This window comes from Pteronotus mesoamericanus, unplaced genomic scaffold (assembly GCF_021234165.1).
Source record: "Pteronotus mesoamericanus isolate MK-2021 breed Mesoamerican mustached bat unplaced genomic scaffold, CSHL_Meso_final contig_98, whole genome shotgun sequence".
Taxonomy (NCBI): Eukaryota; Metazoa; Chordata; class Mammalia; order Chiroptera; family Mormoopidae; genus Pteronotus; species Pteronotus mesoamericanus.
The window spans coordinates 1,167,421-1,188,664 of NW_026555295.1; the positions used below are offsets into that span (position 1 = coordinate 1,167,421).

A 21,244-nucleotide genomic window follows, 5' to 3' on the forward strand; every position below is an offset into this window, starting at 1 on the left:
GCTTTTTGTGTCAAAAGTAACAGCGGCTGCTTTTACAACATGAAAAGGAGGGGACACAACTTTAAAGGCGACCGACGCTTTCTAGTCAATGAAATTCCTCAGCCGGCGCTTCTCTTGGGGAAGGCGCCAGCCCAGCGCTTGCTCCCCAGCCTGTCCCCGGGATGTCGCTTCCTACCCAGGGCGGTCCGGCTGGCTCCGCGGGATTGTGCTGGAATTTCTCGGCGGGAGGAGGCGACGAGCTAGCTCCTCGCAAGGCCGGAGGTGGAAGGTCAGGGGCGGGGCCGAGCCTCCTTCCAGTCCCAGAGAGAGATCTGGATTGCTTGGGGCACCCGGAGCTCTGGTCTAGCCCCGGGCCATCACGGCCGCCGCCCAGTCCGCTGTTCCACGGCCAGGTGCAAAATGCCTTGTCATTGGGAGAGTCTGCGGCTCGAGCATTGAATTACAGCTCAGCTGAGCCTGGGTAGGGTGGCGAAGGTGGAAGATGAGCAGAAACCCCTGTTCTCCTTCGAGGGCTCGCTGACCCGCGTGGTAAGCGCCGCGGGGGCGGAGACCGAAGGCAGCCCCCTGGAGCCGCCCGGGGCTGGCCAGTTCTTCTTGAAGAGCAGCAGATGCGAGAAGGGAGCCAGTGATCTGAACCGGCCTCTCTCTGCCACCCCTCTCCGTTGAGGAGACCCACGAGCTGCAACTCGGCTGGACACGACCTTACTCAGCCCTCTCCGCGCCCTTGGGCGTGCGGAGCCCTGACTCGCGCCAGTCATGCTGAGGGTCTTCATCCTCTATGCCGAAAACGTCCACACCCCAGACACCGACATCAGCGATGCCTACTGCTCCGCTGTGTTTGCAGGTAGGAGTGGCCTGCGATCCCCGCCGGGCCGGGAGAGTGGGGATCGGTTAGGGGATAGTGCGGCTCTCCATTCGGAGAGCTCCGGGATTCGAGAGACAGGACTGAAAGCCCTGGCCAAGCTGACTTTGAGGGTTGCAAAGACAGACATCCTCGGGCAGGGCCGACTCAAAGGAAACCCGAGGCAAGGAAGGAGAGGTGACAGAGCGACGCTTTTCGGAATCGGGAGGCTGGCCGGGTTTGGGGCTAAGGTGGGCCTGGAAGGTGGGGCCAGCATCTCTTTTCACAGAGGGATCTCGTAACTGAGGTCTTTCCGCGTTGTGCGCTGCAAAGCGCGGTGCTGTCGGTCTCCCCAGTCCTCCCGGGAAGGCTGGGCCCCAGGCCTATTTATAACCCAGCTCCGATCCCGCGGGGCCTGGGCTTGGCGCTCTGCTCAGCCTTTGCTCTCTGTCACGGGCTAGGCTGGCAGGCAGGGAGCCACGCTGCGGGAGGGGGCGGAGGGGGGGCAGAGGCACTGCGCACCAGTCCGGGGGCCCTGCCCTGGCTTTGGGCACAAGAAGGGGGAAATCTAGCAGCTGGAACAGCTGTTACCAGTACCAACCTCTAAGAACTTTCTCCTCCTACCCCAAGATTGGGACGTGGGGTAGGGGTGGTGGTATCTCCATCATCAGATTGGGGCTTCCTGGAGCAGGGATCTTGCTCCCCTACCAGACTGGGATCTCCCACAGCATGATCTCTACATGTTTATGACGACTTTTCCTTTAGGAGGTGAAGGCTGGACCCTGTCTGTTTCCCCTAGGCCCCCTCAGGGGCAAGCCAGAGCTGGGGCTGCACAGCTGGGTCTTTGGGTCTGGAGACATCCTGCGAGAGAAGGACCAGGGGGCAAGAGTGTGAGAGCTGCATGTCCTCCGACCCTGTGCCTTCCCCTCGGCCTTTGTAACTGTCATCCCCCTTCTCCCTAGAGACCTGGGAGTCATAACATGAGCTAGTCCCTGGTCATCCAGCAGAACTTCGCTTTCAGATTCATAAGCTCCTGGATCTACCTGCTCCCAGAGGCCTGTGTGCACCTATGCTCCCAGAAACGTGCACGTCTGGGGGAGCTGTGACATCTGTGATGTGCCAAGGAGTAGACACTCAGAGAACGCAGACACGTGTTCACAGTAGCACACACAGAAGTGTTGTAACAGGTGCACTCATACACACACTCCTGGATGTCAGAAGTGGGGCTTCTCCAGGAATTGCTGAATGGGTCTGTGGCCAGGAAAGCAGCCTAGACCAAGAGGAGGGACAGAGGGAGAATCAGAGGTGACACTCCAGCTGTGTTTTTTCCCTAACATTCAGCTTTGATCCGTTCTCCACCAGTTTCCCAAAGTTGTCTCTGGAAACAAGCTTTAGCAAGATGTTTCCAGGGGAAGGACCAGGGCATGAATGGGGGGTGGGAGTGGCCTCCATGCTTCCTCTGTTTTCTCAGCTCTGGCCAGGCCAGGCCAGTGGTTCACCTGCATGGCCCAAAGTAGCAGCCTGGCTGAGGGCCCTGGGGTCCACATTGTACAACTCCAGGGAGCACCATTCACACTGAAAATGTCCTTGTGGCTGAGGGGGAGGGAGGATACCCTCACGCTGTGGAGGGAGGACAGGCGCCCTGCGCATTAAGCAGCTGCTTCTCCCTCCAGCACCCCTCCCCCATCACCATCTCCCAGCCCAAGGGCTGAGCAGGCTTTGTGAACAGCACCCTCTAGAACTGCCCAGTGTACAAATGAACCCTGAGAGGGACCGCCTTAGAGCCCCTGCCTCTATTCTTAGGGGTTTTGTCTCCTTTAGTGTCCAGATTTCTCTTCACCTTCCCTGATCACACCCCCACCTCCCAATCCCCCCTCCCAATACACACACACTTAGCTCATACTTTATGGTCCCCCTACCCAGGCTAGGCTCAGAACCCTAGCAGGGGAAAGAATGTGTAATGAATGGGGAAGCACTTTCTAACCCCAGAAGTACTTCAGACACAGGAAATATTGCTGGTATGGCTTCTCTCTTGTTATTTCAGTCTCAAGGACTGTCTGTGGCACAGTCTCCCCCATCCTCCACACATGTCCCTCCCCAACATCTGTCAGTCTGAGATCCTGCCCTTTTCCTGCTATTTGGCTCCTTGGGGTGGGCGCCTCCTTCCCTGGGGAGAAAGGAAGTTCTTCGCGCTATGAGTGCCCCCAGCCCGTGGAGGGGGCTGGCAGGAGCCCGCATTCGCCCTCGCAGTCGTCAGTCATCGCAGGCACCGTCAGGCAGTCATGGGGAATGCAGTCCCCGCCCCGCCCCCACCGCCCTGGCCACATTCCACCTCTTGCAGTGGCCAAGCTCTTAGCCCATGTCCAAATTTGGCCTCCCTGCGGCATTCAGGCCTGCTAACTGTCCTTCTCGCAGCCCGGGCCGGGTTGGTGAATGATTGCGGGGAAGGCTCTGGTCTCAGGGACACACTACCCAGAGCGAAACGCCCTTCTGGGAAGCCTTCCTCACCAGCTGGACCTGATCTGGCCTTCCCAGGTCCTGTAGGCTTGGGCCCATCAAGCCCCTCCTTCGGCTGCCTGATTATAATATCCCACAGTGACACCTCTTGGCTCCTCTGTGGGTGCCTAAATCCATTTTCTGCTCACGGCAGCCTTGTGAGGCCTGTGGACAAAAAGGGGCCACATGCTAAACCTGACAAGCTCGGGGGAGGCCCGCATGGTGGCCTTACAAACAGGAAGTAACCACACAGAAGGGTCTGAATGTAAAAATTTCTGACTACAAGTGAGTCCTGGCAGGTTGTCATGTTCTAGGCCTGCAGCTTCCTTGACAAAGGTCAGTGTTTACCTTAAGTGAACCTGTCTATTGTCCTTTTGCATCTAAGATAACATACCTTTGAAATGTCAGAGTGATCTCCTTTCCACTGACCCTCAGGGCACAAGACCAGAGACCACAGAATCCTTCATTGTTATCTTGTTGCCCACATACCATCTCTATGTGCTGTAAATGTTAATTATCCTGTACGTGCCCATGTAAAAGAACTATGTGTCTCTTCATTTTACTCTTTTAAAAAGCTATTTACTTACTTATTGATTTTAGAGAGAGACAGGGGGTGGGGGAGAAACATCAATTTTGTTGTTCTACCCATCCATGCATTCACTGGTTGCTTCTTGTATGTGCCCTGGCCAGGGATCGAACCTGCAACCTTGTTGTATCGGGGAGATGTTCTAACCAATTTAGCTGCCCAGCCAGGGCTCTCTGTGTTGCTCTTTATCCAATCCTAGAGACCCCCGGCCCCACTTTGCTTTCTTCTGCCTCCCTAATCTACTACGAATGAACTTCAGGTGACCCTCCTTAGGACTCCTCCTTTGATTCTAATGTAAAAAATAGCTGTAAAACTGCTCTTCTCTGGAGCATTTTCTCAGACCATTGAGATTTTGCTCTCCTGCAATTCTTAACAGTCTGACTCAAATAAACTCTTATAAGAATTTTCTTAAGGCTGGGCATTCTTTTGTTGACAGTTCAAAGGGCAGGGATAGTATCCCTCTTTACAGATGAGCAAATAGTCCCAGAGAAGTGCAAGGGCCTGGTTAAGGTCACACAGTGGCTAAAGTGCCCACCTCCCACCCCACCTCCACTATCAGTCCCTTTGTTCTTGTCAGCATCCATGGCTCACAAATTGGAGAGTGCTTTGGAAGGCACACCATGTGCTGCCCACACCTGGGCAAACTCACAGCCAGCACAGAAAAGGGCTGAGCTTGGGGTACTCAGTGTGGGGGACATGTAAGGTTGCAGAGAACACAGTTTTAAGGCAAATGACCAAAAGACTGAGGATTCTGATTTTGAAAATGTACTCATCGCAAGGAGAGAGAATGGGTATTCATTAAGTATAAACAATGTACCATTTTCAGATGCTGTTTCTTTAAACCCCCACAGCAATCCTATGGGAGACATATTTAACTGATACTGTGCTTACTGGGTGCTAGGCGCTGTTCGAAATATAATTCATTTACTTTGAGCTATATCATGTTACAGTTAAATTTGTACAAAGTACTTATGTGTAGATGCTCAGTCCTCCTAGGACCATATATGTAGCAACTCTCATCACCCCCCATTTACAGATGAAGAAACTGAGGCACAAAGAGGTCAAGTTATACACTGGTAAGTAGTGGAGTTGGGATGCCAGCCCACACGCTCTGGCTCCAGAGCACTGTCTTTACCTGCTCTATCATCTCCATCTGGTCTTAGCTTTGATTTACAAGAGATGAGCTATAAAAGGGGGGTGGGGGTGGGATTCGAATCCAGGCCTGGCTCACACCCTGGAGCCCAGCCTGAGTCGGCAGTCACCTGCTCACCCCCTGCCGTGTTGCACACACTCCCTCCCTCTCTCTCCAGGCTCAGACAGCCGCACTCTGGCTCTCTGGGCTGGAGATGCTTTCTGACCTCAAAGGGCTCTCCGCCCTTCTGCATCACCCTTTCTGGGTCTTATGGGACCATTCAGTCACCAGTTGGCCCAGAATGCTCCCTCTAGGCGGTTCCCTCATGCCAGGCCATCTCACAGGCCTTTGGCAGGCCCATGGTGGCCGTTCGAGGTCTGATAAGCTGAGACCAGGATCATGGGGCATGGAACACTGAGGTGGCAGCCTCCAGTGGGTGTGCCAGGGACCCTGGGGCTGCCAGGAGGGAAGCAGTATAACCTGGGGCCCCACGCTTAGCCAGTCCAGTATGAAGGTGGGTGGAGGGGCTCAGGAGATAGTTGTCAGCCTTGGTCACATCTCAGTGGGACGAGAGCATTAAACAAGGGGGAGAGGAAGATGGTAGCTGAGAGTATTGACTCTGGACCCAGACTGCCTGGGATCTTGGATTTGGAATCCCAGCTCTGCTACTTTCCAGCTGTGTGTCTTTGGGCCAGTTATTTAACCACACTGTGTCTCAGTTTCCTCGCTTGTGAAGTGTTGATCATAACAGTACCTGCTTCATAGTGGTTCTGAAGAATTAGTGTTACTCCATATAAAGCATTTTAAATAGTACCTGGCACTCAACACATGTTAACTATTATTACTATTATATATATTTATTATGATCATTCTTATAGTTAATATGTATTGTATACATACCAGAAATCACTGCACACAACCAAGAAGACTTTCACTATCTTTTTTTGCCTGGTCAGTCTGAATATCAGCTCTGCTTGTCCACCTACTCACCCTACCAGACTGGGCACAATGGCTAAGTAGTGAGTGGGCCTCTGGTCCAGTGTCCTCTGGCTGCCTCTCCTGGAACAGCCCCTTCTGAGCTGAAGGCATTTGTCTGCCTGCTTGCTGGCTGGCTGTGGCCCTCCTCATGGTGCTAAGTATTTCTCGGAACAAATATCCCTCTAGCAAGTGGACCCATAAACCTTCCCAGTTCCTCTTCCCAGGCTGGCTCCCCTCTCTTTCTCTACTACCTGCATGCTAGTCTCTCCACAGGTTGGTTCCCTAGAATGAAATGTTAGCAGGAAGAGCTACATTTCTAACATCTATTGTACACCTACTGTGCACAACACACTGTGCCGGAGGTGCTGGTGTTTGGTTTAATCCTCCCAACACCCCTGTGAAAGTATCATTCTATTGATTCCACAGAAGGGGAAACAGACTCTGAAAGGTCAAGTCACATGCCGCAGGTCACATAGCTAGGAAAGGGTGGACTGGATGGAAGCCGGGAACTATGGGATGGTTCTTCCTGGACAGGCACATAGTCATGGCTGTAGCGGGGATCACTGCTTCCTGTGCATTCTACACCGTTGGTGGACATGCAGGTGCCCTCCAATCCCGCTGGCTGGCTGGACTGGGATATACATAGGATACATATTGTTCAGTGAATGTGAGGGGACAGGGCAGAAAGCTGCACTGGATCATCCATACTCCTAGAAGGTTTTGGACTTATACAAATGTGCCCTGAAGGAATCCTGTAAACTCACATGCGAGTGTTCACCTCAAGGTTCATGACACTGAGCAGAAGGGCAAGGCTTGTTTGCTTCTTGGACATCTAATGTCAGGTCTTGGGGAAAAAACAGGCACCTGAGCCAGAGCAGGCCACCTGGCCCAACTCCAACAGCAAAATGGGGCCCTGTTAAAGTACCTCTTCCTGGACTGTGAGGGAGGTAGAGCCCCAAATAAGTGACGGAAGAGCATAAGGGCCACAAACTCTCATGTCTATGGGAGCCTGGCAGGTGGCATAACTAAGATAAGGCCAGAGGGAAAAGCACATGCATATCGGGTGAGTGGTGGCTAGTGGGGTGACTCGGGAGGGCATGCTTCATCCACAGGTGCCAGGTGATCAGTGTCAGGCAGAGAATTTGGGCCCATGTGCCAGCTTCTCTGATTTTTCAAGAGAAGCTAAAATCAAGATCTGTACGAAAATCTCCTGATGTTTAACCAAGGTGCAATATTGTTATAAAACATTGTGTTAGTCGAAGACAACAGGTCTATAAACTGATGTGTCCCTGGGGGTCACCAGTGACAGGATCTGAAATTCAGTGTTTCATTGAATCTTGGAGACCTTGGTCCTAGGTTCTCTGGAAAATGGGCAGCTAGTCTTCTTTCCCTTGGGGTTGTCAGTCAGCACATATCTGTGACTACATCGATGGGGCTGGGGCCTTGGAGGAGAGCTTTAGTTGCCTCCTCCTTACTTCTATTGACTCTGAAATGTCATTGAAGTTAACATGGCATCTTAAGTGAAAATTGGGCTTGCTGTGCAAACTCAACATAAAAACAGGTCCCCTCACCCCCTTGCTTCACAACGTGGCTCCTAAGCTAGCTCTATCATGTCCGTAATGGGGCTGGAGTTGTCAGGGGTGCTGGGGATCTGCCTTTACCTGTGGCTTTAGGTGGGACACACACCTGGCTGTTTGTTAGCAAGCCCTAACTAACGATGGTGTGAACGTGATAGTCTCTCTCATTCACGCAATAGTGGTTGTGTAGGCAGTTCTGACCTACGGGCTGTCAAGAGCTCCAGGTCCTTCTGTCTTCCTGCTCTGCTGTCCCCATGCTGACAACATGGTTGGTGATGGTTCACCAGGACAATCTATATTGTAGCAAGGGCAGGCATGCCCCTTCCCTTTAAGGGCACAACCTGGAAGTTACATACATCCTTTCTGCTCACATCCTATTGATCACCACTTGTTTTCATGGTCACATCTAGCTGTGAGAAAGGCTGGGGAATTTAGTCTTTCTATTTGGGTGGCCATGTGTCCAGATAAAACTCTATGGAAAATTTCTATGGAAGAAGGAGAGAACATATGGGAGGAGGGCAAGTGGAGGTCTCACACACACTCTCCATGAAAGCTGCATTCCTGATACAAGTCCCCTAGGGGGAAGCCCCCTCGAGTACTAGGTCCCAGTATGATGTCCGCAAGGGAAGAGTCAGCCCTCTGACCAGGGAGGAGTCCTGGGCAATGAACAGCAGCCAGGGCAGGAAGTTGGAGGTTGGGATGGAAAAGAGGCCTCAGGAAGTGTCCAGGAACCAGGACACCAGCTGCCGTGTTTCTGGGTTACAGAACAGGTGTGTGGAGCCCCTGTTCCTTGGACACAAGCCAAGTGTTTGTAAAAGTCCCTTGGAAGATTCCCTGGAAATGTTTGATAGGCCCCCTACAGATTTCCTGTGCTGGCTGACAGATTAATGCAGAAACAGGGGGCAGGGTGTGGTGTGGTAGGAGAGAGGAGCAAAGCCAGGAATCACTGTGACAGTAAAAAAATAATTCCCCAAATCATCATGTCTGAAACTGCCCCCAGGGGGCGGTACTATCCTCTTTGAAAACGACTGGCTTAGCCTCATCTTGGGGCGGAAGGAACACTGGGAAGCCTAGTACAAGGTCCACTAACACCAACCCTAGGGGGCCCTTACTGTGCACTGGAATGCCTGGCTGACTGAGACGGCCTTGACTGACTCCACAGTCTAACTAGATGGCAAACAAATAATTACACTAATAGTTATTCCTTATCATTGTGACGGTGCTGAAGGAAAAGTGCTGCTGTGCAACCTGACCGAGAGGATGAATGAGGGTGGCCCTTTACAGAGTGGGGAAGTTGCATGGCAACAGATGCTTATGAGGCTTTTCATGGTGAGCATATCGTAAGGTATATAGATGTCGAATGACTATGTCGTACACCCAAAACTACTATAATATTGTATGCCAACTATATTTTAAGAAACAATTAGAGATGGCGGGGGTGGGGGGAGGGAGTTGCAGGCAGAGGGGGCAGCAGAGCTCCAAGTTGGGAGGGAGCTCAACGCGTTCCAGAAACAGAAGCCACTGGAGCTGGAACTCAGAGTGAGGGGCTGAGTGGCCTATCCCTCACTCAGAGTGGGTGGAAATAAGGGACTTGGGCTTTATCCCAAGACATTGGAGGGCCTTTGAGGGATTTTCAGCAGGGTAGTGACCTGATCGTTTTTGTTTTAAGATCACGGGGCCCCTGTGTGGATAATGGAGCAAAGATCTCCATCTCATTATGAAGGTGGGCAGGGTCCCCCAGGCAGAGTGGTAGAGGCAGGAGAAAGAGGGCCTGAGGCAGCTAGAGAAGTCACAGACTTTAAGGCCAAGGAGAGGACAGCCTTGGACTTGCCATTGAGTGGGAGACCGGGATCTAGCACCCCAGTGCCCCGTAGGAGCACAGATGATTCATTCCTAATGACAGCGTGCAGACTCATGGGGGCCAGCAGGCTGGGAGCCTGAGGAAGTTCTCTACTCTGTAAACAGGAAGCAATCAGAGTGAGGATGGCGGTGGGGTGTTGTAGGAATGGGTAGAGAAAAGTATGAAACTGTAGACTAGGAGAGAGGAAGGCTGAAGAGACTGGAAGTACAGTATGATTGCCAGGCAGCAGTGAGGGTCCACCTGAGTCAGGGGGTCACAGAGATCAAGTGACAGGGGCCAGGTTATCTGTGTTATTCTCCAACACCTTTAGCAGTTAGGGTGCAGGCGTGGACAAGGCAGAAGTGGATTTCACCAGGTTATGGTTTCGACACATGAAAATGCTGGATCCTCAAAATAAGAAAGAAAGGGTGTTGCAGGTGTTTTTCCAGTAAAATGATGATTACTAATCACCGACCTTAGGCTGAGAAGGGAGCTCCGCGAGGACTTGGAAGGTGGGAGAGGGAACTGTTCGGTGCGAGGTGCTGGAGTAGGGGTATAGAGGCGAGAGAGAAGCAAGGGCCCCTGTGGTCGAGAAGTTAATCAACCGGAAGAGAAACAAACAAAATGCGGGAAAGCGTGCCAAGGGCTGTCACTACTCAAGGCTACGCTACAATCGGTTTCCCCCACGATGGGGCGAGGAAGACTAGAGATTGCTGTAGGGGATGACGCCAGGGACCAAACAGGCAGCGGATGGACACTTGTGCTCCAGGATCGCAATATAATTTGGAGACAGACTTCTGCCTCATGAGATGAGCGACTCCAGACTGCTCTTAGGAAGGCGCAGAGGCGGGTTCGCGGGGGCTCGAGCCTTGGAGTCTGAGAGCGGGGCTCTCAGCAGCCAGACCCGCTGCTTCAGCTCCAAGAGCGAGAATGGAGCTGGCGGGGTCGGACGGGCGGCACGGAGGCTGGTGGCTCCCGGCAAAGGGCGAGCTCCGTCGCTCCGCACACTCCATGCACTCCTCGAGCGCTTGCGCCAAGTTGTAGTTTCTTGCAGACACATTTTTGTCCCTGAAGCTGGCTCTCCCCCTCCCCGCGCCTTCGCTCCTTTCTCCTTCGCCGCTATTCGCCAAGCGCCCTCGGCACGCTGGTCGGCCCGCGCGCAGCGGGGAGGAGAGCGGCTTTTGCGCAGCAGCCGGGAAGTCGCACAGAAGCTTACCGGTCCCTGGAGCGCTCGCTGGGCGGGGAGCCCTGGACGCTGGGGGCTCCCGCGAGCTGGGCCAGCGTGCGCCGGATCCATGATGCCTGGCCGAGTTGTGCTCCCCGCGTCAGTGGCGCTGTCATTCCGGACACGGGCGGGGACCCGCGGAGGGGAAGACCAGCACTCCCACAGGCGCGCTTCTGACCCCTGCCCCGCCCCGCCCGCTGTGGGGAGGGTCCGCCCAGTGCGAGTCTGGTATCCTCCCTGAGGCCTCTCCCAGGCGTTCGGACTTCTTCGAGGAGGCGCCGTGGAGACTGCAGCTCCTCTGTGTGTGTGTCTGGGCTCGGTGCTCCCGCTCCCGTCCCGCCCGCGCGCCTCTGCCCTCCCCCGGCGCCTGCCTGAACCATGCTGTGCTGCCTGCTTGTGAGGGCCAGCAACCTCCCTGGTGCGAAGAAGGACCAGCGGAGCGATCCGGTCGCCAGCTTGACTTTCCGAGGTGAGAGTCCCTTGGCCACCGCGGCCGTGCGTCCGCGCCACCCGACTCAGCACACACCGCGGCGTCTGAGACCCCGGCTCCAGCACTAACACTAGTCCAAGCCACAATTTTCTTCCTCTGCGGGCAGGGCCAGGAGTCTCAGACCTCTTCTGTAGAGGGCTGAAGAAGATTATCATAACAATAAATGCTATCGTGCTTTGAAATTTTGGAAAAGTGAATGTGCTGTAATATATCAACAGTTAACCACTTTTCTAAGACTGATACTCAGAAGAAATCAAATGCGAGCCTTTACTAAGCAGAAGGGTGCAGAATAGAGAGAGAAATCTGAGTGTGTAGATGGTGTGCTTTGAAATCTTTACTTCATTCATCCATCCATTCATTTGCCCATCTTTATTGAACACTGGCCATATTTAATCCACCAGGTCTCTTTTGGGAATAAAAGGAACAGAATAGGCTGGTTATGGCCTTGACAAAGGATTTTGAGGGGTATCAAGGATAGTCTGTAAAATTCAAAGAGCTTAAGTGCTTACCTGTGGTGCTTTGAGAAGAGAGTTCCTCCCCTCTGTGTTTTTTGGGGCAACAAAGGACTTCCAACCCCCTTTTTACCAGGCACCTTTAACCCCTTACTTTAAGGCAGTTATTCCCATGGGAAGAGGTTTCTTAGGAGGGGAAAGGGAAGAGGAAAGATCTGTTAAAATTAAGAGAAGGAACAATGGCTGTGAGTCAGGACCCCAGTCCTGCAAAGAAAGATAAATAAGGAGAACAGAGAGAGTTTTCCTCTTACCAGGATGCATATCCTGTGGTTTTGTGGAATTAAAATAATATGTGTACCACAAGAGATGGTCACATCTAGAGGAGGAAGCGGCTGATGTTTTCAAGAGGCTTGAAATCACTGGGGGCACTTTTCGCTCTGACTCATGATCTCCATCTGGTCCCCAAACAACCCCAAGTACTCAATACTCATAACGATAGATGAAAGACACAGTTTGGCAAAGTGAGACCTATGTGCAGCTTTAATTGTTTGCTATGGGATAATTTGCATTGTATGTCTTTTTTGAGAAGTGTGAGTTGAAGGATTTTTAGAAAACTGCTATTTTCATTCATTGGTGATACTCCTGGGTTCTCACTATGCAATGGAACTTCAGGACAAGGTTCCTAGCTTTCCTGTGTCCATCAGACTCTGCCTAAGCCGTTCCTGCACAGAAATTGTGAGACCACCACTGATTGGAAATGAAGCTCCCAAAGGACCCTGAACCCGGGGGCCTACATCAGCCTAGTTCTGTCAGATGCTTTGGAGCCCTTTTGGGTCTGTTTACAGTTCTCTTTCTCTTGTTCTGTAACAGTCTTCTGGTAGCTACTAATCTCATTCTACAGTTAAGGATGTGGAAACCTGGGGAAGTTAAATGGTGTGTCCAGGTCAGTGGTCGTGACAGGGAACTACCAGTGCTTGGAGCGGGCAATGCTCTTGAGTCAGGTAGGTGACTTAATAGGTAATCTGCTGAGGTCCCTCTTGGCTCTTGCTCTGGGCTAGGTACCCTGGGTGCATAGCTGTTGCCCTCCCCCAATCTTTGCATGCCCCACCCACTTTTTATGATGCCTTACTATTGAGCCATTGACAAGCCCCTTGCAAAACTGAAATATAATAGCATGTAACATATCCAGTTGTTCAAAGTGCATTCACCTTTCAAAGCCCCACTGCTATACCACCTCCAGTGAGGCACCTAAGACATCCCTGGCTATCAGTAGTCTCTCCTCTCTGAATGCAGCAGAGCACCAAGCACTACAGCCTGTCTATGCTCAGTACTCAGCTCCACACCTAGGACCCTGTGGCTCCTTGAGAGCAGCAGCCTGTCCTCAGCACTGGGCATCAGGATGCTCTGAAGTGTTTGTGCCTTTTCTGGTCCAACTTTTAGCCATCATGCAGTCTGGGGTAGTGGTCTTCACGCTTTCCTGTGCCTGAGAATCCTCTGGAGAGTGTGCTTGAAAGACAGATACCTGGGTACCATCCATAGAGGTTCTGAAGCAGCAGGTCTAAATGACCAGAAGATCAGCACTGAGCACCTGCTTGTTGCAGGTGGTTCCATTTTAGAAACACATCTTGAGAGAAATTGATGTGAGATGCAGTGAAAAGTGAAATTAACTTGATACTCCTCTCCTTCCCAGGGGTAATTGACTCTGGAGTTCAGAGTTGAGCTGATGATTAGAGAGACTAAGGGCTGTTAGAATTGGACACAGAATTTACAGATCATCTAGACTGGGGTATTCAACCCTGGCTGCACATCAGAGTCACGTTGGGAACTTTAAAAAAAAAATTTACTGCTTGTTCTCTCCTCTCTTGAAGCTAAATCTCTTGAGGAGGGGCCCAGATACAGGTTTTTCTACACAATCTCCAAATATGTCGGTTGTGCTGTCAGGGTTGAGAAGCCCTGGGCCCAACCCCCTTGTGGCAGTGGGACTGTGGCCTGCTTGCAGAGAAGCCAGCCTGTACTGTGTGCTTGGCTCCCACACGTGGCCCCAAGTGCATGGGGCTGGCCGGCCCCACTTTTCATGCAGTTGTTCCCCCAGCATTCCAGCCTCGGATGTAATTTCAAGACCTGCCTCCCAAAATAGACTATGAGTCTGGAAGGCCCAACACTGAGGGCACTTTTTTGGTTTCCCTGTCTCAGGGCTTCAGGGTAGAGGTGATGAATGAATTCTTACCATTCCTTTGTCCTTGTGTTAATTAATTAGTTAACTAAAACTAATGCGTACCTGGGCTATGGTAGATATTTTTGACTATCTTCACCAATGAACAGTTTCATTTCCTGTAGCATTTATTGAGCTGTCCTTTGTTCTGCCCTGCCCATTTTCTGCCCTGTTATGTGATTATTTATGTTCCTCCATTCATGCATTTAGCTCATTGAACACATATGTATTGAGTGCCTACTATGGGCTGGGTGCTGTTCCAGGTGCTGGGGAGACATCTAAGAGCAAAACCAGATCTGTGTTCCCTTAGAGCTCAAACCTTACTTTTTTTGAAGGTTGGCTCTCCTGTGTCCCCACTTGGAGAATTTCTAGTGGCTCCCTTGGGCTCACTAAGCAGAAAACTGAATCATTACTGTCTCTTTCCTCTCCCGCATTCCTCCCAGTGTCTTCCCAGCTAACCCCACCCCCTTTCTCCTCCCTTCTATCTCCTGGGGTGTCTCTAGACTTTGGGCAGGAGCCCAGGGGAACCTTACTCTTCAGAACAGCCTGAAGACTAAGACCCACCTGAGGGGCAGACGTGACTCACCTGTGCAGGGAAGGTGGCCGGAGAGGGCACTGGATTCTCTGAATCTGGCTTTTTAAACATTAGCAGTGACTTTAAAACATTGTAAATAGCCTTCTGATTTCTTTTTGTGAACATAGTGTGTACTCACTGTATAAAAGGATATATTATAGAGGGGCATGAGGAAAAGTAATGAGTGGCCCCAAATCCTGGCACTTTAATTTATTAATAATTTGACATATATCCTTGAATATTGTTTTTTTTCCATTTTTATGAAAGGCAATTTTAGTTGTGAAATTTAAGACTCAAAAAAAGTACATGAAATAGAAATGCATGCTTTAATGCAGAGATTCTTAATTGGGGGTGATTTTCTTCCTTAGGGGACATTTGGCATTGTCTGGAGACAGTTTGGGTGTGTGGGTGGGTATACACCTGCGCTTGCTACTATCACCCAGTGGACAGAGGCCAGGGATGCTGCTAAACATCCTGCAGTCCACTGGACAGCAACACCCTCCTTCACCCGCAATAAATAGCCAGACTTAAATATTAATAGTGCCAAAGTATATAAATGATAATAGTGCCAATAGTGACAAACTCTGCTTTAATGAATAAATTATGAAGGACATATCCATGTATATCACCCAGGTCAAGAGACAGAGAGCTTTGATGGTCCCACCCTTCCACCAGACGCCTCCAGACCTCTAGCCTTTTTTTCTAGAGTAACCGCATTCCAGGTATCTTTTTTCCAGTGTTTGTCAATTTACATTTTCATGCAGCAATAAACCAGGGGCATTTTTTAATGTCAGTAAATATTCTTCTCCACACTTTTTTACATGTCTGCATAGTATTTTAACATATGGATGCACAGATAAATGAATAAGCAAAATGTGCTTATCCATTTATAACTCAGTTATTCAACTCTTACTGATGAATATTTAGGTTATACCAAACTTTTTATATTTATAGTAAATGCATAAATTATACTATCACTGTGAGAATTATCCTGATGTCTGAATCTTTGCCTACATATTTAATTATTTCCTTTGGGTAAATTGAATGCCGGCCTTCGAACCAAAGGGTTGCCGGTTCGATTCCCAGTCAGGGCGCATGCCTGGGTTGTGGGCCAGATCCCCAGTCAGGAGCATGCCAGAAGCAACCACACTGATGTTTCTTTCCTTCTCTCTCCCTTCCCCTCTCTTTAAAAATAACTAACTAAATAAATAAAATATTTTTAAAAACCCTAGAAGTGGCATTGCTGTGTCAGAGTTTATGTATTTCAGGCTTTGCTGCCATTTCCCCAATTGCTCAACTGAAACTCTGTACCGACTTTACCCTCCCATCAGTGGAATGCGGGGAGGGGGGGTGGCCTATTTTCTTATAATCATGCTAATACAAAGCATTCTCATGCAAATCTTTAATGTTTTCTTAAGTTCAAATAGTGCTTTGCGATATTTGAAAGTTATTACCTATTTGAATTTATTTTTACCGAATTGCTTTTTAAGTTACCCATTTGGAGGGGATCCAGGGTGTTTATCTTTTTCTTAATTAGTTACAAGTGCTCTTTATATACTAAGAATGTTAAAATTTTCTCATAGATGTTCCAAACATCTTCCCCAGTTCTCCTTGGCCTTTTGGATTTCAAGATTACCCCTCTCAGTGGGTTCCAGCACCTCGGCATCGACCGGCTGCCACCGGCAGTATGTTGACTGTTTGTTTCCTGGAAAGTGTGGTTCCAGTTAGGATTTAAAAAGTTGGAGATGGGGTGGGAGTCCTTGCGGGAAAGGAGGACAGGGTTTCTGCTGGGTAGGGCGGGAAATGACAGCTGCCCAGTTCTTGGGGTGCCCAGGCTTAAAAAAGCCTACCCTTTTTGGGGGTGGGAATCTGTTCCAAGATGTAAAGTAGGCTTTCCTTCAGCAGCAGCCAGGGCTGTCTTTTCTCCTTTCAATTGCCTCTGCCTTTGGTTGTCTGATGATTTTCCGAGTTTCCATCACTTTCTTTGTCTGATGGGTATTCTAATGAAATGTCCAGAGAGTGCCCGGGGCCCAGGAAATCCTCAATAAGTATTTGAGGAATAACGGAGAGGCTGCGCCGAGGCTGCCTTTGCCCTGAGCAGAAACAGCCCGTCTCTCTGGAGGTCCCCGAACACCCCGTCTTCTCTCACCCCCTCTGCTGCCTCTCTAGGCGAATGGCACCCCAGCCGGCCATGCACCCCTGTCAGAATGTGAGTTGCCCTCTGCTGCTCCACCTACTCCCTTCCCCACCCTGGCGTACACCCAGCCCCACAGCCTGTGTCCTCACATCTCCCACCTGGACTTTTAAAGAAATTGTGGTAAAATGCACGTAATATAAATTTACCATCTCAACCATTTTTAAGTGTACAGGTCCGTGGCATTAAGTACTTCATATTGTTGTGCAACCATCACTACCATCCATCTCCAGAGCTCTTTCATCCTTTCACACTGAAACTCTATACCCCTTAAATAATCTCTCCATTCCCTCCTCCCCAAGTCCCTGGTGACTGGCTTATTTCACTTAGTATAATGTCCTTAAGGTTCATCCATGTTGTAGCATGTGTCAGAATTTCCTTCTTTTTTTAAGGCCAAATAATATTCCATTGTATGTACATCTCACATTTTGCTTACCCATTTATCTGTCAATGGACGCTTGGGTTGCTGAACATGGCTTAGCTACTGTGAATAATGCTGCTGTGAACATGGGTGTATAAATATCTCTTTGAGACCCTGCTTGATTTGTGTAGCCTGGGACTGTCTCTGTTTTTACTCCCGCCACCCTCCTAGTGGAGTGCGGGGACTCCTGGGCCTCTTTCTCTCCATGTAGCCTCACGGCCTTTCCTTTCCTTTCCTTTCTCCAAGACCTCTGGCACAATCCCTTCAGCAGAGCCGCTGAGCTTCTTACACGGACATTGAGGGCTCCCAAAAGCATGAAAGTAGAAGCTGCTGGCCCTGCTGTGAGCCACAGGGCTGGCTCAGATCAGTGTGGAGGGGCACTGTGCAGGGATGTGATTGCCAGGTCTTGCATCCAGTGGAGCCATCCTTGGAAGTATCATTTTCAGCTTCCCCGGCATTTTCAGCTTTCCCAGCATGGATATGAGGGCAGGGTGGCTGTGGCATCTGCAACCCCTTTAATTAATCCGGGTCCCGGTATTGTACCAGGCACATAACAGGCATGGAAAAATATCTGTACACTTCTGTTACCAACATTCCCCTCACGAAAGTCAATGTCCCTCACATACTAGGGATAATAACTCACTCTACATGTTTGAGCTGCTTCACTTCTTGATGCCTTAAAGTTATTTTTATTATGGTAAAATAGACACAATATTTACCACTTTAACTGTTTTTTAGTGTACAATTCAGTGGTATTAACCACATTCATATTGTTGTGCAACATCGCCACTATTCATCTCCAGAACTTTTTTTATTATCCCAAATTGAATCTGCATACCCACTGAATAACAACTCCGCATTCTTCCTTCCGGCCCCCCTGGTAACGGCTGTTCCACTTTCTGTGTGTATGACTCTGACTATCCTAGGTACCTCATATACATTGAATCATATAATATTTGTCCTTTTGTGTCTGGCTTATTCCCTTTAGAATAATGTTTTCAACATTGATACAAATGGTAGCATGTGTCAGAATTGTCTTCTTTTCTAATGCTCAATAATACTCCATTGTATGGATATCCCACATTCTGTTTATCCATTTAACTGTCAATGGGCATTTGGACCTTGATGCCTTAGATATGCATTGGGAAATGGACCAGTATTTCTCAGCCTTTCTTTAAACTGTCCCTTGACCAGCATAAGGCATTCCCATGTTATAGACTGTGGTGTGTACCCTCAGGGAACACCCCTGCTTCAGAGTTTGTCTTCTCTATGATCCCACCAGCCCCAAAGACCCTGTTGTCATCAGTGTTATGAAAACAAGCGTTCTGTCTGCTTCCCAAATGTACCATGACCTTTATAATTGAATTGGAGGGTAGGTGGCCTATCTGTTTTGGCTACTGGACATTGACAGCTGGTTGGGTGCTCCCTTCAAAACTGTAACCCCTGTGTGTGTCCAGGCCCCGGGGGACCAACAAGCATCTTGGGCCACTGAGAGGTACCTGTCCCAGAAGATGGGCCTGGCGCCCAGACCACTGGGGGGTGGTAACCCTGCCCGCTGATTGGTAGACTTTACCAGGTGGTGAGCAGAAGGGCGGTGATGTGGCTTCTTATGCACGACCATGGCCGCATCTGACATTTAGGTATCAGCACATATGTGGGGCTATTACCAGTGGAGATTGCTCAGCCAGGTGTCCCCCAGCTCTGGCTGGGGCAGGATGGCCTGGCTTCTTACCTGTCTCTGAGGTCCCCCTCCTTTCCCCCACCTCAGCCCACGGTCTTCGTCGGAGTTGGCTTCAGTTGGGGACCAGGATGATGTTCTACGTCACTTCTGCCCATACCTTGGCTCTTGCCACTCAAGGGCCAAGATGGTGATTTCTTTGTTCTCCATTTCTCCTCAGACAATCTTCCTTTAAGGCAATATTTTCAAACTTTTTGGACTGTTACATACAATAAAACTTATTTTACATTAAGGTACAGTACACGTACATAAATATATATGTGAAAATATAATCAAAAGTTTTAAGTAGTAGTACTTTTCTGACAAAAGGTGTACTCTGCTATTTTCTTCCCTTGTCTGTTCTGTCATTATAAAGACATATTGGACAACTCACTCAGCTGATGTCATGGCCCTGTCATGAGCCCCATTGCGTAGTCTGGAAATCACCAGCGTGCAGCAGTGGGAGACTCTGGCCAAGGAGTCTGGGGTACAGTTGCGTGGGTATGCTTGGGGAAACAAATGAAGATTTTCCGGGGGGGACAGGAGAGTAGGTTTATTCTCCTTCACTGAGTCTTTCAGTCTAGGGGAACACCCCATGGCTTTGGCACAATCCTGACAGATGCCCGCTGGCCCCTAATTCAGCAGAGCAACCTGGAGACAGGACATAGTCCCCTCCCCTAAACCCTAGCATGAGCTGTGAGCTCTCCTTTATCTCTGAGTCTGTTAAATTACATGCACAAAGCCACATCTCTCCTGGCCAAAATTAATTAGCAAGGACAGGACAGGTCTAAATTCATGATGAGGAAGGAAATATTTTCTTAACTGTTTCCCAATTAGCAGTGTGCCTTCCCTTTTCTTGGCATGTGATTGTGCTGGGTTAATGTTTCATTTCTTTCTTGCTCCTCTCTGTGGCTGTAGCACCCATCAGTGACCCCTCAATATGACCCAGAGAGTCCCAGGTTTGGCCCTTCCAACCAGGACTTACTGAAACCTTATTGAGGGCCTTTGTTCTCGTCATCTCCAGGGAGAGCAGGAAATGGAAAATGTTGAAAAGATATTTTGCACAGGTCTTGGCACACAGACACTGTTCAATGAATACTAGGCAGGAGCACCAGGAAATGCTTCTAACTGGTCAGCTCAAAAGAGGCTGCAGGTGGAATTTTCCATGTTACTCCTGTAGATCACAGGAAGTTGACAGCGGAGGGGAAATTGATGCTTAGATAGCATTGTATATCCTTTTTAAGACCCCATAAAGTAGACACTCATGATTAATTCATTGCTGAGAAAGCTAAGGCCTAGAGATGTTAAAAGCCCTATCTATGGTCGTACAGTAGTGGTGTTATTTGAATGTCTCCAAAGCCATGTATGTGTCTAATGCCTGCTGGAGCCACACCAACATAGCCCACAAGGAGATTTGGAGTGATTCAGCTAGGGCAGACACGGACCAATTCTGAGAATAGAACTGGTGTCTCTCCCACTGTGCCTCCTTTCATCCCCTCTACTCCTTGAAGCACAGCCACACTAAATGCAGTCTTATGGTGTTCTCTGAGAACAGTGATTCCATCCTCTGGTGAGGTATTGAACTTTGTAGCCAACTTGGGGAAGACAAGGACTCATTCATCAAAACCCAGTCATGTGCTAGGGTAGCTAACATGGTGAGGCATGTGTCTGCCCTCTGCAGGTCACAGTCCCGTTGAGAAGACAGATGTAGAAGCACACAGTTATCCCGCTGTCTGGTACCTGAGGTCACAGCATACAGCCATCTCTGGGAAAGTCAAGGGAGGCTCGTAGGAGGAGAAAATGAGCTGGGTAATGAAGAATCAGTCGGGGTTCATTCAGAGTGGGGCACGGGGGGAGGGGGGCGGTAGAGTCGGGGGAGGAATTGAATCACTCACCTGTTTCAATCCTTCAGTAACTTCTAGCAGCTTTCAAGATACTGTTTAAACTCACTTTGGCATACCTGGCCTTTCACAACTGGCCTGCCTATATGCCAGCATCATGCATCTGGCTTGCAGAATTCGCTTTATTTGAAAGTTTCTTTTGATTCCAAGGACCTGAAATTCACTCCAGCTACCTCTAATAAAAGAGGGCGGTAAACTTGTATTTAGTGAGTATGCTGTGTGCCTAGCACCTCACTCATTCTGTCTTGTCTAATTTCACAACAACCGCATGGGGAGGCATTATTATGATTTTACAGATGAAGAAACAGAGCCTGAAATGTTTAATAAATTTCCTAAGAGGTGTTTCCAGTGCTGTACATGGACCCCTGGGAAATTCCCAAGACTCTTCGAGCAGGACAGCAAGGTCAAAACTATTGTCACAATAACACTAAGGTGCTATTTGCCTTTTTCACTGGGTTGGCATCTGTATTGATAGCAATGGAAAGCAAAACGGTTGGTGCCTTAAGGTCTTGAAGGTCTTGGCACCAAATTGTACTTTTCTTCACCCTCATGTAGTTTCAGTTAAAAATGCCAGTTTCCCTGAAAAATGTCCTGGATAAAGCAGTAGT

General features: G+C 49.7%; 1 protein-coding gene across 18 annotated transcripts in view; it reads left to right on the forward strand.

Moving 5' to 3' along the window:
- Positions 1-283: 283 nt before the first annotated feature.
- DYSF (dysferlin) overlaps positions 284-21,244 on the forward strand; it is a 203,963-nt gene continuing 183,002 nt past the window's right edge. For 10 of the 18 annotated variants that reach the window (XM_054586834.1, XM_054586837.1, XM_054586836.1 and 7 more), the window contains exon 1: positions 10,842-11,144. In XM_054586834.1, the coding sequence (XP_054442809.1) occupies positions 11,054-11,144 (91 nt within the window). In that variant the 5' untranslated portion in view covers positions 10,842-11,053. Of the gene's footprint in view, positions 845-10,841; positions 11,145-21,244 lie in introns of those variants that run through there. The other 8 variants (XM_054586835.1, XM_054586841.1, XM_054586839.1 and 5 more) reach the window with 1 other exon arrangement.